The following is a 16,883-nucleotide window of genomic DNA, read 5'->3' as shown; positions in this document are numbered from 1 at the left end:
CAGGCACCCAGGAAGGGGAGAGACCCCTGCGGGGAGGGGGGCTACGGTGCCAGAGGACAGACTGGGGGCTGTTCTTAAGGGGAGGCTCTGATTTTTGTGGTTTTGTTTTTCCCAGAAGTCTCCCCAAGGAGTCAGATTCCTTTCTTAGGACTCAAGAAGTCAGAGGCCCCCCCTTCTCTGGGGCCCCTGGGGTTTGGGCGGGAGTACTGGAGCAGAAAGCAGGGCTGGGCTGGGCTGGGCCTGGGGCCAGGTCTTGATGACTGTTTCCTTCCTGGCAGCCAGCGGAGAAGCAGTGACAGAGTGTACCAGGAGGGGAAGCTGGCAGTGGTCCCAACCCCTCTCTTCAATGGGACATGACCACCCCGCCTGCCCCTCAGTGTTTGCAGGACACTCTGGCACACTCGTGCCTTGCTTTCCTGGTGAACCTGTACCCCACTACAAAGAGGAACAGATAACTCCCCACCCAGCGCCATCCCTGCTTCCAGGGGCTTTGAGACACTCAGGAGAAAGAGCTTCAAATATTGTGAGGGTCTGTCTGTGTCAGCCACCAGGACGTCAATCCCTGCCTGGGCTGGCAGCAGGGACCTCATGGACCCTCCTAGCCCACCCCATGCCCCCAGGAGCTCCGCTTGGCTTCTTCTCTTTTATACATTGTAAACACCACATTTATTTGTCTGAGGTTTGCAAACCTCTGGTAAGAAGCACAGAACGCAGGGCTCTACTTCATGCTGCCCTGGGCCCCAGCTCGCCAGGCATGCAGGATGGAGCTGGCAGATGAGTCAGATATCTTCGGGAGCAGTGCCAGGGGAGCAGCAGGCCCTGCTCCTTCCCATGTCCACTCCCGCTAGCCTGGGCCTGGACTGCAGCCAGGAAGGCAGGCCAGCCAGGATCCCCAGGTAACTTCGCCACAGGGACCTCTTCTTGGAGGCTGCCTTCCCATCCCTCCCCATCCCTCTCCAATCACTGCAGAGCTTAGAGCCTGGACCACATGCTTGGTCCCTCACACAAGGTCCAAACCAGCTGCTGTCAGGCTGTTTCTGTGGGTCCTGCCTCTTCAGTCAGGAAGCCAGCAAGGTAGGGCCCGGCAGGGCGGGCCTGGCTTACCTCCTGGCATCACACCGTGCACCCAGCTCAAGGCTGGGCACTCAGCTGGGGACCAGGATGGACAAAGGCTTGTCCAGAGAACCATTGTAGGGGAGAAGTGCATGACAGCCAGACTCAGTCTCCCCCAGCCTCCATCCATGGGCTCTTGGCTGGGCCTGAAACTTGTTAGGGCCTCAACTCTCAGTGGTACAGATGAACACTTCCTCCTCCAATAGGCCCCTCGGGCTTGGTGCCAGGCTTGGGACTGGGCTATGGAAAGTCAACCAAGGCTGCTACTTCAGGGCCCTGAGGACAGCCTCCAGCTTCATGGCCACGGCCAGGTCGCCCTTCACCTTCAGCCGTCCGCTCATGTAGGCCCCCAGGGGCCGTAGCTCTCTGCACAGCAGGGCCCGCAGGTCTGCCTCGGCCATCTCTACCACCACATCAGGGATGCCATCAGGCACCCCGTGTCCCACTCTTCCTTGTCCTGTGGGGGAAAAGAAAACCGAGTGTCAGTAGGGGGATGGAGGAACATGAAGGAGAGCTATGGGGATGGGAGGGGCTGGCATTTCCCACTGGGAGGAGAGTACTGGTTCAGAGTTCGGGTTCTAATACCCTGGGTTTGAGTCTTATTGGCTGTGTGAACTCTTGGAGCCTCAGTTTCCAAATCTGTGATGATAATCCCTTTACAGATGACAATTCCTAAAGCATAAGCTCATGGTGAGAAGTCGGTGAGATAATGCACAAAAAGTACTTGGCACAGAGCCTGACAGGCAGCAGGCCTGTAACATGGGCAGGCCTCTTGGTATTGGAAGCCTGGCTGTGTTGTCCTGCGGATGGTGGGGAGACCAGGGCATAGATAATGCCTGGAAATGGTGTCTGAGCCCCTGCCTGCCATGGGTTCACTCCAAATTATTAGCAGGAGCAGGGGGCAGTCTATAAGAGCACCACTGGGGTGGGTAACATGCAACCTAGCAAGCTGGATGGGAAGGAGAGACAGGGAGGGCAGCGGCACCTGTAGTGAGGTCCAGGAAGTAGGCGCTCTGGGTGCCGCTGGGCAGGACGACATTGAACTGGTAGCAGGCCCCGACTTGGTTGACCAGGGCCTCAGACAGGAAGGGCTGTAGAGCAGTCAGCAGCCCCTCCGCCAGAGGCTGCTTTGGACTGGGCCTGGCACCGACTTGAGGGGCAGGCGGCTCAACTTCACTCACCATCTCCACAGTGTCTGCTGGGGATGGCCAACAGGGTTGGGGAAGGAGGCAGAGAGGAGGTCATCGCATTGCCAAGGTCAGGACCACTCACTGTGGCCTTTGCACGTCTCCTCTTACATCCCCTTCCGGCCTTTGTTCAAGTTCCTGCCCTACTGGAAAGGTGCCCCTGAGCTTTCAGCCTAAACCACAAACTCAGTTTCTAAACTACTCCAGCCTCAGATATAAAACTCTTTCCAGCTGCCCTTCTGGTGCTGCCGCCTCCTCCCACGGAGCCTGCCAATGGCCTCTGCACACTCAGACACCTGGCCTCCTCTCACTGCCTGGGCTGTGGTCAGCGTGGGCTGAACATCTGTGCAGGGTGTGTACTGCACAGGGCTGCTGGGATAGCGAGCAGTCTGTGCTGGCACCAAGCTGATAAGCACCCCCGGCCTCCTCCCCAGGGCTCCTCACCTGGCCCCGGGGACGGGGCACCTCCTGCCACTGAGTTCATGCTTCCTCCCAGGAAGTGCAGGGCCAGCTGCTGGAGGGTGCTGTCCAGGTTGGGCCCAGTTGGGCTGTCCTGGGGCGGCTGGAGCACGGCCTCCACCGCCAGCTCCACTCGGTCTACCTCCAGCCCCCAAGCCCTGGTCACATCGTTGATCTCCAGCTGGAGGACAGGGTGGGGAGAAATGTAATTCATTCAACAAACCTTTCCTGAGCACCTTCTTTGGGCAGACTGTGTGGCTGTGCACGGACATGGAGGCACCACACCACCCTTGAGACGCTCCTAGCCTGGGACACAGGCAGAGGGCAATGACCACTCAAGCTGTAGTAAGTGGCAAGACAGAAGCAAGGCCGGTGGTGAGCCCCCAGCAGAGGAGGGTGGTGCCAGCAGGAGGGAGTCCTCAGGTGGAAGAGGACCTTGCCAGGCAATAGGAACAGCATGTGCAAAACCCCGGACAAGAAAACCTGGCATGTTCACGGAGCTGTGAGGAACGAGAGTTCCATTTAGCTGGACCCTCACATGTGGGCTGAGGACTGGAGACAGCTAAGGGGTCAGAGGTGGGGTAGTTCTGCTTACTTGGATTTATTCTGAAGCAACAAAGAGCCCCAGAGAAGAGTTTGAGCAGGGAGGTGACAGAGCAGACTTGCTTTAAGGCAAGATCCTCCTAGCTGCTGTGGAAGCTGGATTTTAGGGGGCTGAGGGGAGGGATGGAGACCAAGTAAGACATTGTTTCAAAATACAGCCAAGGAATGATGCAGCTCTCGTGAGGGCGGAGGGCAGCTGTGAAGCCAAGATCCACTGAAGGAGGCATGCCTCTATCAACTCTACTGAGCCATAACAGGGCACTAGAGAAGTGCAAGCACCAGGTTAGGGGCTGCCTTGATGTGCAATGATACAAGAGGGGGCAGGAGTGGGGAGGAGTCAGGCTCCTGAATGGATGAGTGTGGCATTCACTAGAGAGGACACACAGGGGGTGGGAAGGGAGGGTCGGCAACCTTTTTTTTTTTTTTTTTAACTATTGTAAGCTTGAAGTGTCTGTGGGGCAGTCAACTGTCCAGTAGGCAGCTGGAGAAATGGCCCAGGGTACAGAAGCATCAGGGTTAGGGCAGGTCGTTGTGAATAATCAGCGTCCACAGGCAGCAAACAGCCCAGATGGATGAGCTCTTCCAGGGATGTCACAGATGAGAAGAGGCCAGTGATGAAACCCTGGAAACTCAAGGGCAGGAGAACAAGTGGCAGTAACCAGAGGTAACAGGGAAGGAGGAAATGCAGGGGGTTCTGGGGACTGGGGGCTGGGTCGACCATGTCGCATGCTGCCACCAGGTGATGTAAGGGAAGGGCTGAGAGGTGCCCACTGGGCTGGCATGTGGGAGGTCACCGTGATGTTGGCCAGCGCTGACTCAGGAGCCCAAGGAGGTCAAGACGAAGGATGTAGGGGCAGGGGTTGGGGGCATGGATGAAAGTCTTGCAGAAGAAAAGGGGAGAAAGGGAGTGGGAGCTAGAGGGCACTGGGGCAAAGGGAGAGTACATTTCTACACAGAAAGGAGAAGTAACAGAGAAAGAGTGCATGGAGTGGAGGGAAGGCATCCTGGGACAGCAGGGGGCCCAGAGCACTGCGCAGTACAGGGATGAGCCTCAGAGAGGGGAGACAGCCAGGAAAAGAGGCAGGAAAGCAGCACAGAGGCAGGTGGGTTTGAAGGGGTGAAACCGGAGGAAGCAGAGTGCTCATCCTAGTCTTTCTCCTGAGTGTTAGGAGGCAAGGCCTGCTGCAGAGAGCAATGGGCAGTGGTGGGGGCTGGAGGGCAGTGAAGGGCTGAGGCAGCTGGCCTGGGCCTCTGGCAGGTAAGGAGTGGTAACTGGCTAAGGAGGGTCCAGCAGGTGAGAAGCGGGGACTCTGATTGCTCTAGAAGAAAATCAGGCATGTGAATAAATGTACACCTGAACCAGGGCCTGAGGCCGGTGTGCTGGACTTCCTGAGGTTCTGTCTCAACCACAGGCACAGATCTCACTCTACCAGGTGCCCACTCAGTCTGGGAAATGGGGCCTAAATGACTCTTACATCCTCGTGTGGGAATGGCTTCCCCAAATTGCCTCTCTCACATCAAAGAAATGTGCAACAAGACTGAGATCAATTTTCTCTTCCTAAAGGTGAATTAACATGGGACATGGTTTTATGAATAAAAGTTGTTATCCACTTGTTATCTGAGTTGTGTTAGATCAAGCACTGGATTGAGGGGAGCTGGTGGGATGGAAGCAGGTGGTCTGGCTATGACTCAGCTCTGCCCTTGACCATAGCTCTCAAAGGCAAGTCAAATTATTTCTTAGCCTTAGTTTCCTCCCTCCAAAATAAAACCATAGTACTGACTTGCAGCAAAAACGTGAAGCTCAGACACGCTGGGCCAGACAAAAGGACTTTGTAAACCATAAGCTGCTAAGCACGTGAGAGCTATTGTTAGGACCTCAAATAGTATTTCCTCAGGGATTTCACCTCGCTGCTTGCAGTGGGAACTCCAGGACTGGCATTTATCCCACTCCCCTGTCTGTCCTCTAACCTCGATTCCCCAGGGCAGAGGAAAGAGGAGCCAAGAGGAATGGGGAGAAACTTCACCTACATTCCCCTGTCAGGACACAAGAGGAAGCACAAGTTGAGTGTGGCTGCAGGGGACATGCCTCTGCATGTGTATTTATTTCTACCCCATCTTGTAGCAGAAGACATTTAAGGCAAACTCCAGTATATACATGGAGAAGAGGCAGGAAAAAGATCCAAATGTCCTCATGTGTCTTTGTTCTGTTCCAAACAGGGAAACCAAAATCACAAGCATGCACACGCTGCATGGTGAGCCTGGAATTCCCCAGCAGGTGACTGGGCTGGGAGGGTCCCTGCTCCTTTACCCACCTGCCTGCCCCATGAGTCAGGCCCAGAATGAGAGCTGCAGAGGCCAGCGTCATCATGGCAGAGCAGTGAGGGGTGAACACTCAGCAGTCAGGGGCAGACCCCAAGAATGTCTGCCGGGGCCACTTCCTCTTCTCAGGGACAAGTTTGCCCAAGATCGTTATGGTCTATGCCCACCTGCCATTCCTCAACTCATGGCCCCACCCAGGCACTGGCTCTTCAGAGGTGGTTACACTTTTGGGACATATGGTAAACTGAGGCCCAGAGTGGTCTGACGCTTTGCTCAAAGTGACCTGGCAGGTGGAGCCAGGCCGGTGCCACTCCCCAAGCTCTGTCTTGTGAGGGGCTACCTACCAGAAGCTGGTCGCTGATCTTGAGCTTCTCCATCTGGATCTCCCGCAGCGGCCTCTTGAGCAGGGCCTTGGTCATGGCGTTCTGGGCCGTCATGCGTGTGGCTGTGTTCAGGTCTTTCACAGTCATCACCGACAGCACCGGGTCCCAGATGCGAAACTGGACATCGGCTCCCACGGACAGCACAGCTCCGTCCTTAGAGGCCAGCTGTTGGGGGAGGCCATGAGAGAGAGACACTGGAGGGGCTGGGGGTGCAGGGAGGTCAGGCCCACTGGGGCCACCCAGCTTGACCCACCTGCTTGGCAGCTAGCTCCTCAAGGGCAAATGGTGTACCCAAGTATGTAGGGTTAGGTGTATGAAGCAAGGATGTCCTCCCAGCCTCCATCAATTTTCTGGTCTCTTCTTCCCCCTTCCCCCCTCAGATGGTGACTCACAGGCCAAGGTCCTGGCACCATAGTACATTCTGGACAGGCCCCCAGTTCCTCTGTCAAGGCAGCTGAGAAGCCCCTCACCTTGCAGGGAGGGACGTTGAAGGCTTGTGTCCTCAGATCCACCCTCTGAAAGGAGTCAATGAAGGGCAAGAGCAGAACCATGCCAGGTCCCTGGGGGGTGCGGATCCGGCCCAAGCGAAACACGATCATCCGCTCATACGTGGGCACGATCTGTCCACAATGGCAAGGGAAAGAGTTGAAAGTGGTTAGCCAAGGCTGGCCAATGCCATCTGCCTAAGTCCCTTCCTCACTTGGGTCACAGTTAGGTATCCCTAGCTCTGTTTTCAGATCAGAAAACCAAGGCTCACGGAGGCTAAGTTACTTGCTCAAAAATTGCATAGCCCTAAGTGAAACAGGGAAGACCTGAATGCAGTTCTGAATAACTCCAAAGACCATGTGTCTTAACCACTGCACTGTATTGACTTGATCCTTAAGAGAAACTTTTCATCTCTATGGTCTGAAGCTAGACATGACTCATACCAGGAAACTGTCTGTCCTTGGATTAGTTAGGAGAAAAGGCTGGGCTGCCCTAACAGCACCCCCGGGCAAAGGGCTTTGTCAACTTTAGGTCCCTGGACCTCTTAGGGAAGTAGTGATGTCCAAATTGAGAAAGGAAGGCCCAGAGAGGCAAAGCAACCTGCTCAAGGTCACACAGCATTTGTTTCTGTGGCAGTTTTAGAACTAGGATCTGGGGCCATTTAAGGACTCCCTGGCAGACCACACCAAACCCAGTGATTTTCTAGAGAGGGACTGTTGCCTAGGGTTACACAAAGGGCAAGGCCTCCTTGGGCTTCCACCTTCCCCACAGCTTTCATGTGTGATGCTGAACTACAGCTCCATGACTCATCCTTTTCCCACTGTACCACTCCTTATTGAAAATGAGGCCTGAATTCCTATTATGCATTACCTGCTGGGCTAAGTTGGGTGTTTTCATTTCTAATTTATTCTAACCCAAAGAGAAGATAATTTGGCAAAGACGTCTGTGTGCACCTTAAAGCCAGTGTCCAGATCCCAGGACTTAGGAGTTTGGGACTTGTTTCTACCCCCTACTGGCTCCCAGTATGACTTTAGACAAGCCCAAGCCTTGTTTCCTCCCCTGAACAATGTGAATGAATGATTCTTGCCTAGCCCATTTCGCAAAGGGGTAATATTTAGGGAGACGGGACAGAGGATAGGCAAATTTATTCATCAATGCCAAAGCTGTGTGTGGCCCAACCACCCTGGGGGCTGACCCAGCCAGCCTTACCTTCAGGGCAAACCAGCCGGAAATGGGGAAGGTGACCAACAGCAGCAAGAACCCCAGGAAACTGATGAGGCCATGACAGAGGCAGGAGGGCCAGCTCTGGGGTGCATCTGCAGGTGAGAGCAGAGATGGTCAACTGGACCTGCCATGACAGCTGCAAGTAGAGTGAACTTGGGCAAGCGTACCTTACGCCCACCTTCCCCTCGAGAGGCTCCTTCCTTCTCAGGGCTCTCAGTCTGGCTCCTTGCCTAATATCCCCATATCTTTGGGCAGCTGCGAGTTAGGATCTGTTCCCTCCTCCCATACATCAATACTCATTTGTCCTAAGTCCAACAACCCTCACAAGGCCTTATTCTCTGCTAGGCAACAGTCATCAATCTCAGAATCCAGTCCAGGTGATGATGCTCTCCTCACTGGACTGAGTAGGGGTCAATCTTCTCGTTTAATTTATATTGCCTACTCATACCTGGCATGCAGCCAGGAGCACCTGGGCATCTGTAAACATGCACTGAATATTGCTGGCAAAACACATTCCTCCTATACCATTAGCCCCAGAAGTATGCTTTCCAGGAGTCCTTATGAAGATGATGCCTTAGCCTACAGGGATAGAGCATAAGTAGCTTATCAACAGGAGCCATAAATGAGGAATAAGATTATTATTTTCTATTCCTCACCCTACTTTAATGCCTTAATGACCATTTAAAAATGTCTGTTTCACGAGATTGCGCCACTGCACTCCAGCCTGGGGGACAGAGCGAGACTCTGCTTCAAAAACAAAACAAAACAATAAAAAAACAAAAAACAAAAAAACCCTGCCTATTTAAATTCAAGAAAATTGTTAGGGGTTGGGGTCAGGGGCAGGGCTAGAAAGATGAGGCTTATCCAAGCCAAATGTCCTGGCCCCTGGAGAACCAGGATTGGAGCGCAGCCAAGACAGCTCCAGAATCTGGGATGAGGTTATTTGCTGCTTTCCTTCCCCCAACCCTGGACAGGAAGCAGTCAAGAGCCCCTGCTCCATTCTTCAAGGAAGCCCTGCCCTCTGGGCTAATCCCCAGAGCACTGAGGCTCCACTTTGTGCCTGGCTCTGATCCGCAGGCCTCTCAAGAGAGTTCTGGATACGGAGAGCTTTCAGGACAGGAAGGCCAGGGAGGGATCAAATCCAAGGTTAGGCGGTCAGGCTGAACAGTGTGGGATCTGGCCTCTAGGCCAAAGGAGCCACAGAAGACTTTGAGGGCAAGACAGAGGCAGGGCAGATCCAACAGGCAGCTGAGGACCTGTCTTTTTGGCCTGCACATCCAGGAGATGCCTAGTTCCTGGGCTTCTAGAGGTGCCCCCTAGGGTGAAAATACTTCCATTTCTTGGCAGCAGGTGCCTTTAGGGTGCTGGTGGCCTCCTCTGCCTAGACCTCGGTTTCTTCTATGCGAAATAGAAACCTGAAACGTCTTCCCAGGCCTAAAGGGCTAATAAGAACCGAGGACAAACGTGGTGAGGTGAGGTTTTGGAAGATAGGAGCAACGCTGGCTGGCTCCAGGGCCACCGCCCCGTGACCCTAGGGAGGGCGTATCAGCGCTAGCACCAGGCGCCGGGTCCAGCCCCCTCTCCACATCGTATCCCCTTCTCAGTCCCCCCTCGTAGGGTGCGATGACGCCGGGCCGGCCGACTCCTCGGAGGCAGAGATTTCGGGCCTGGGGGTTGCCGGCCGGTCCCCCCCGGGTCCGCCGTGCCGGGCGGCCACTCACCGGCCCCCGTCCCCACGCCGCCCCGCTCCGGGGACAAGCAGCCCTTCTGCGAGCCCAGAAAGCCAAAGCTCGACTGCTGGAAGCGGTCAAAATCCCCCAGGGGCAGCGCCCGGTACCCAGACCTGCCCAGCATGGCTTTTGACAGGAGACACGCCCCGCACGCCACACGGCGCCCTCCCTGACCAGCGGGCCCTACGCGGCCCCGCCCTGCTGGCTGCTGCTTCCGGCTTCACCCACGCTGCCACCCGCTGCAGCGGCGGGCGCAGGAGGAGGAGACTGGCCGGGGCCCGCTCCCGCTGTCGTATGGCGTCCCCAGTGCTGGGAGGACCGAACGGCAGCCGAGGGCCAAGGGGTGTGATCGGTGTTCCCGGGAGCACGCTGGGGTCGTCGCCTCCTCCCGTCTTCTACTCAGCCTTAGAAAAGCTGAAGGGGAAGCTGGGCACGGTGGCTCACGCCTATAATCCATCAGTTTGGGAGACTCAGGCAGGAGGATCGCTTGAGGCCAGGAATTCAGGACCAGCCTGAGCAATATAGTGAGAGCCTATCTCTACAAAAAATTTTGAAAAATTAGCCTGGCGTGGGGATGCCTGCCTGTGGTCCCAGCCACTTGAGAGGCTGAGGCGGGAGGATCTCTTGAGTACAGGAGTTTGAGGCTGCAGTGAGCTATGATCGTGCCACTGCACTGCAGCCAGAGAGAGAGAGCAAGATCTCATCAGAGTTTACAGGAAGCGAATCTTCTCCAGGATCAAGGACATGCTATTATCAGCCTTCTCAGCACTCCTTCTCGCACACTGGAGGCAGGGCATGCCATATCTGGACTTTGGGTTTCTCTGGGACATAGTCTGCAAATTATTCCTCTTTGTGAACCCATAGCCCAGCAAGCAGGGACTGGCATAGGGCAGATCTCATTACTTATTTGTTAAGTAATGGCCTAGCAAGGTCACCGTGATCAAGGTGGAGTAGGAAGGCCTGAACTTTGGCACAAAAAGAAAGAAGTTTCACATGCAGACCTCGGGGAGCATGGAAGTGTAAGGAAGAAGGGGGTAGCACAGAGCCACATGAGGGCAGGGGCCCCAGAGCACCACAGAGGTGAGGCCCTCAGTCCTGCAGGTCTAGAAACAGCATGCCCCTTGATCTAGGTAGCTGAAATTAACTGGCCTCTCCAGGGCTTGAGAAAACCTGAATGCAACTTGCGAATTTACTTTGAGAAGTGTTAACTTCCAACAGAACTCTGGGGTAGTCTGGGAGCAGGCTATCTTTCTTTTTTTTTTTTTTTTTTTTGAGACGGAGTCTGGCTCTGTCGCCCGGGCTGGAGTGCAGTGGCCGGATCTCAGCTCACTGCAAGCTCCGCCCCCCGGGTTTACGCCATTCTCCTGCCTCAGCCTCCCGAGTAGCTGGGACTACAGGCGCCCGCCGCCTCGCCCGGCTAGTTTTTTTGTATTTTTTTAGTAGAGACGGGGTTTCACCGTGTTCACCAGGATGGTCTCGATCTCCTGACCTCGTGATCCGCCCGTCTCGGCCTCCCAAAGTGCTGGGATTACAGGCTTGAGCCACCGCGCCCGGCCTGGAGCAGGCTATCTTTCAAAGCAAGCAAATAAATGAATAAAGCTTCCCCAACTCTGCCTCCTCAGCCAATCGCCTCTGGCCTCCAAAGCCCCATCCTGCCATAGCCCACTTCCAGGTCCCTTGTGCAGATGGCTGCCCACCATATTTGGCTTTCATGGACCGATTCTCTAAAGGCCTGGGAGTACTGACCAGGCTGGAGGGAAGGGCAGGCTCCTGAGGCCTCTTACAGTCCCTAGGAAGTTGGGTATCCACCCAACCGTTGACCTCCAGCCCGCATACTATAAGGTTTACAAGAGCCAGGCCCTATCATCATCCTTTCTGGTCTGTTTCTAAGTTGGAACAGAGTACAGAATGGGTACACAGGAGCCAGCACAGTGGTTGCGATGGTTTAAGTTTGAAGCCAGGGGCACTGGCCCAGTGAGGTCACCTGGAGCTGTGCCCTTTTCCCCTCACCAGCTGGGAGTCTGGCATGCTTTTCCACTGGTGAAGACCTAGCTGGCTCTCCCCTCTCCCTCTTCATACCCGCTCTCCAGCTCTCCCCCTCCCTCCTGCCCCCACCACCTCACATCCACCAGCCTTTCCAGCTGTCACTCAAGGCGTCACCCTGCTCCCTCACCTCCAGTCACTGGCTTCCCAGGATCTCTGACTCAAGACCCTCCTCTGCATCCCACAGCCACTGTCCTAGACCAGGGTACGTGCCCCTAGGTTGTTAGAGTGACTGTCCCATCATGCACAGCTGATCACGTTGTTCCCTGGTTCCAGATCCTTCACCAACTTCCCATCACTCCCAGAACTGGTCCAATCTCCTTAGTTAGGATCTTGTCCCAGCACACTTCTTGGGCATCATTTCTCATGAATTCCCTCTTAAATCTGAAAACGGCCAAAACTAGTTCCCAAACAGGCTTTCGTGTTTCAAACTTCCATGCCTTTTGCAAGAGCTATCTTTTGTGTTTCCAGTGTCCCCTGGACCCCACCACCTACAGCCCTGAATCCCTGGTGAATTCCCACTGCTTTTTCAGGTCCCAGCTGAGGGCTCTCCTTTCCAGAATGTCTCCGTTTGCAAGCTTGCTCTTCCATTACATCTGGGGCTCTTAAAAAGCAGGGGCTGCGTGTGGCTCATCTTTGTGCGCCCAGCTCCCGGCAGGAGGTGGCACGAAGCAGTGCCAGTGTGAACTGATGAATGGATCAAACCCGGGGGCGGGGCTGCCCCTCTGCAGCTCTGCCCTGCCTCTCCCGCTTTACCGTAAGCCAGCAGTAGGTCTGCGGCTCCCCGCCTCTCCTTCCTCCCCGCTCTGGGCGTGTCTTTAAAACCCACAGTCGGCCTCTCTGCCCCTAGAACCGCCCCCAGCTTCTGTCTCACTTCCTCTCCAGAGGCGGGCCCTGAGCTGGCACCTCCCCTTTCGGACAGCTCGAGGGGCTCAGCCAACTGGCTCACGCCTCCCCTTTAGTTTCTTTTCACGCCCTCCAAGATCTAAACCGAGAATCGAAACTAAGCTGAGGTCCATGGAGCCTGCACCCGCCCGATCTCCGAGGCCCCAGCAGGACCCCGCCCGGCCCCACGCGCCCACCATGCCTCCCCCCGAGACCCCCTCGGAAGGCCGTCAGCCCAGCCCCAGCCACAGCCCTACAGAGGTACTATTGGGTTAGGGGATGATGGGGTTAGGCTTTGTTGGTTTGCTGTGGTGGGGAGAGTGGGGAAGAGAGGGTCTAACGGAGGATTTGGTCAAGTACGCTAGAGAGTGACACAAAGCGGGAAGACCACACACCAGGGTCCTGACCTTCTTGGCTGGGGCATGGGAGGGTAGGATAGAGTAGAAAAGAGGACCCGGAGGAGTTGGGGCGGCCTCGCTGGGCTGCGGTTTCTCCACGGAGCAGTTGGGCAAGGTGAGAAGGGTCAGTGGCCTCCGGGCCTGGGCCCTTCCGCCCACCCTCGAGCCCTGCCTCAACCCTGCCTCAGATGCAGGACCACAGATTAGGGAGGATGGAGGTGGTAGCCCTGTTGCGCTGGCCTGGAGCCAGGAGCATGTCCCAGGCACAGCAAAACTAAAACCAACTTCCCAGATCCGAGGTGAGAAACTGTGGCTCAGACTGAAGAGGTATCTTTGCCAAGGCCTCCCAGCTCATGTGGTTTCTGCTTAAGGAAGCCTCCCTAACAAACCCTTCTCTTGCCACACCTGTCCTGCCTACCTCCCACCTCCACCCCCAAAGAAACTACTTGGGTTTCTTGTTCTGCTGCCTTCCAGGCCCTTTTGCTCCCCTTCATGAAAGTACAGAGGACACTGTATTACAGTAACTTTTATAAGCATTATTACAACTAAGAATAACATTACTTAACAACACTAGCTAACATTTATGAGCACTTCAAATGTGCCAGGTACTGTATTAAGCACTTTGGTTTTTTTGTTGTTTGTTTTGTTTTTTTTGTTTGTTTGTTTATCTGTTTGTTTTTGAGATGGAGTCTTGCACTGTCGCCCAGGCTGGAGTGCAATGGTGCGATCTCTGCTCGCTGCAACCTCCTCCTCCCGGGTTGACGTGATTCTCCTGCCTCAGCCTCCTGAGTAGCTGGGATTACAGGCCACACCACCATACCTGGCTGATTTTTATATTTTTAGTAGAGATGGGGTTTCACTATGTTGGCCAGATTGGTCTCTAACTTCTGACCTCGTGATCTGCCCACCTCGGCCTCCCAAAGTGCTGGGATTACAGGCGTCAGCCACCATGCCCGGACTGCTTTTGTATTTTAAAAATTGTGGTAAAATATACGTAACGGATAAGCTCCTATGTTAACCATTTCTAAGTGTAACGTTCAGTGGCATTAAGTAGATCCACAATATTGTGTAACCATCACCACCATCTATTTTCAGAACTTTTTAATTGCTCCAGAAACTCTGTACCCTTTAAACCATAGGGGAGGGAAAGATGGCTTCCCTCCACCCTTCTAGTTTCCTTGGCTGGGCTATGAATTAAATAGTCATAAAATAGATTAACAGGGGGAAAACCCGTATTTAATTACATATGTATACTCAGGAGTCCCACAAAGTATGAGACTCAAAGAAAGGTCAGATGATTGAAGCCTATATAACATCCTGATCTACAGAAAAGAGCTTGGAGCTTCTGGGTGGTGATGATGACACAAGTTATGGGAGGGTGAGGAGAGGAGCTGTTGTCTTGCTATGTAGATAAAAAGTTCTTAGATAATAAGAGTTGTCTGGAGCAGCCCTCTTTTAATATAGACCATTTTACTAATGTAGATTTTCTTTGGGATGCAAATGCCTTTCTGTTTTACAAAAGGAGAGCTTTTCAGAGCTATTCCTGTATCAGCAGTTTCTCAGAATAACCAGCTTAAAATATGCCAACAAAGTATATTTCAAGGGTGGCATATTCTGGCCTCCTGCAGTCATATTTTGAAGTGGTGTGTCCTGAGTCTCAGTAAAGCAATAGCTCCTCATTTTCTCCTTCCCCTAGCCCTTGGTAACTTCTAATCTACCTTCTGTCCCTACGAACTTACTTATTCTAGATATTTCATATAAGTGGAATTGTTACCAGTAGACGGTCTTGACCGCAAGTTGTTCAGGTTCTTGGCGTTTTGAACAAAGAATTGGACAAAATGCACAGCAAAGCAAGGAAAGAAAGAAGCAATGAAAGCAGAGATTTATTGAAAATGAAAGTACACTCCACAGGGTGGGATGGGTTGGAGCAGGGCTCAAGGGCCCAAGTTACAGAATCTTCTGGGTTCCAAATATGCCCTAGAGGTTTCCCATTGGCCACTTGGTGTTCACCCCATTGGTTGTAGAAAGCAACCAATCAGAGGTGCTTTCAATTTTCCATCTGCCAGGCAGGAAATGGGGTGTTTTGCAAAGAGAGTAGCCTCTGGTCCTTTTGTTACTTGGGCGTGGAGAGTTCGGGTTTTCCTTTGGATTTAGTTCTAGGAAGTCAGAGGGAATCGGCCTTAGGTTCCCTGCCTCCAGACCCTATTCTCCTGCCTCAGAATCATACAGTATTTGACCTTTTGTGTGTGGCTTATTTCACTTAGCATAATGTCATTGAGGTCCATCTATGTTGTAGCATGATCAGAATTTCATTTCTTTCTAATGCTGAATAATATTCCATTATATGTGTAGACCACATTTTGTTTATCTATTCATCTGTTGATGGATACTTGGATTGTTTCTACATTTTGACTATTGTGAATAATGTTGCTCTGGACATTGTTGTACAAGTATCTGTTTGGGTCCTTGTTTTTAGATCTTTTGGTTATATATGTAAGAGTGAAATTGCTGGGTCATATGATTGTTCCATGCTTACCTCTTTGATGAACCCCCAAACTGTGCATTAAGCACTTTATATGAGGTTGGTACTTACTGTATCTACCTTCCAAACTGAGTTCCTTGAAGGCAGAATGTATCCTATACCTCTTATATCTCAGGGCCTAGTACTGTGTGTGATGAGAAGTAGATGCTCAATAAATGGTGCAGTGAGAGCAGGAGGGCCTGAATAAGTGGGAGTATTGGGGTGCTGATAAGCCAGGGTTTTGCATCATCCAATGACTGGCTGGAATGGAATATGAGGTCCTACTCCAGGCTCCAGCTGTAAGGGTGGTTGGCCAGTGGGTGGGGGCTCTTGGGACTTCTCCAGGCCTCACCCACCTCTCTGGTCCCCCAGCAAGCCCCCTCTCCGGAGGAGGAGTTCCAGTTTCTGCGCTGCCAGCAATGCAAGGCTGAAGCCAAGTGCCCGAAGCTGCTGCCTTGTCTGCACACGCTGTGCTCAGGATGCCTGGAGGAGTCGGGCATGCAGTGCCCCATCTGCCAGGCGCCCTGGCCCCTAGGTGCAGACACGCCTGCCCTGGATAACGTCTTTTTCGAGAGTCTGCAACGGCGCCTGTCGGTGTACCGGCAGATTGTGGATGCACAGGCTGCGTGCATCCGCTGCAAAGAGTCCGCCGACTTCTGGTGCTTTGAGTGCGAGCAGCTCCTCTGCGCCAAGTGCTTCGAGGCACACCAGTGGTTCCTCAAGCACGAGGCCCGGCCCTTAGCAGAGCTGCGCAACCAGTCCGTGCGTGAGTTCCTGGATGGCACCCGCAAGACCAACAATATCTTCTGCTCCAACCCCAACCACCGCACCCCTACACTGACCAGGTGAGTGGGCTGGCACAGGGTGGGATGGTGCATCCAAGAACCAGGTAGAGGTGAGAGGAGCAAAGATCCAAAGAGTCACACAGCTGAGGACAAGGAGCTTCTGGGGCCTTGCAACTCTAAATGTGGTCTGCAGATATGCAGCATCCGTGGTGACGACCGCAGTTTATGCTGCCAGTCCCCACGCAGGTGGATAGTAAGTTTCTAGTTTCCTCCTGTAATAAATAATGCTGCAGAATCATCTTTGCATTGTTATCCAGTAATTTCTTCAGGATAAATTTTTAGAAGTGCCACTGCTGGCTGTAGGGGGACAGAAATTCTACATTTGATACATGTTACCAAACTGCCCTTTAGAAAGTCTTCGAGTGAAATTTTCCATGAGCGCTGACAGAGAATCTCAGTAAGGCTGGATTCTAGGATCAGAGGCAGGTAGGTAGTTTCTGTCTGAAAAGTTGAGACCATTAACACCAGGCAGTGCTATCTGAGAGTGTCTGTATGGGAAAAAAAAAATCACATCCAGTTGTAATTGTTTTTATTAAACAGATTTTAATTCAGTTTTTTAATAGGTAATACATTTGTACAGTTCACGAACAAAATTTATAAAGAGGAGAGAGAGAGTGCAGTCTTCTGTCCATCCTCAACTGTCTAATTCCCACCACTTCTCCCTCTTCCCATCCACAGGTAGTTTTG

At 53.3% G+C, this 16,883-nt stretch overlaps 2 protein-coding genes across 22 annotated transcripts in view; one reads left to right on the top strand and one right to left on the bottom strand.

Annotated features, from left to right (window-relative positions):
- Positions 1-642: 642 nt before the first annotated feature.
- LOC105463767 (stomatin like 1) lies at positions 643-9,729 on the bottom strand. Of its 3 annotated transcripts, none has more exons than XM_024787340.2 (7): positions 9,618-9,729; positions 7,760-7,866; positions 6,535-6,684; positions 6,026-6,229; positions 2,745-2,940; positions 2,099-2,311; positions 643-1,570 (listed from the first exon to the last, which is right to left on the bottom strand). In XM_024787340.2, the coding sequence occupies exons 3-7, from the start codon at positions 6,661-6,663 to the stop codon at positions 1,377-1,379; spliced, it is 936 nt and encodes a 311-aa protein (XP_024643108.2). In that variant the 5' UTR covers positions 6,664-6,684; positions 7,760-7,866; positions 9,618-9,729; the 3' UTR covers positions 643-1,376. The 3 variants fall into 3 exon arrangements, with proteins under 3 accessions (XP_024643108.2, XP_011709358.2, XP_011709357.2); XM_011711056.2 differs by having other exon boundaries at positions 2,099-2,308; positions 9,496-9,720; XM_011711055.2 differs by having other exon boundaries at positions 9,496-9,719.
- Positions 9,730-12,438: 2,709 nt separating this feature from the next.
- LOC105463766 (PML nuclear body scaffold) overlaps positions 12,439-16,883 on the top strand; it is a 56,100-nt gene continuing 51,655 nt past the window's right edge. For all 19 annotated transcript variants that reach the window (XM_011711037.2, XM_011711036.2, XM_011711041.2 and 16 more), the window contains exons 1-2: positions 12,439-12,693; positions 15,724-16,196. In XM_011711037.2, the coding sequence (XP_011709339.1) occupies positions 12,565-12,693; positions 15,724-16,196 (602 nt within the window). In that variant the 5' untranslated portion in view covers positions 12,439-12,564. The remainder of the gene's footprint in view (positions 12,694-15,723; positions 16,197-16,883) is intronic.

Source organism: Macaca nemestrina, chromosome 7, assembly GCF_043159975.1.
Source record: "Macaca nemestrina isolate mMacNem1 chromosome 7, mMacNem.hap1, whole genome shotgun sequence".
Classification (NCBI taxonomy): Eukaryota; Metazoa; Chordata; class Mammalia; order Primates; family Cercopithecidae; genus Macaca; species Macaca nemestrina.
Note: the sequence above shows the minus strand (reverse complement) of the source record. Positions and strands in the feature narration are given on the sequence as shown.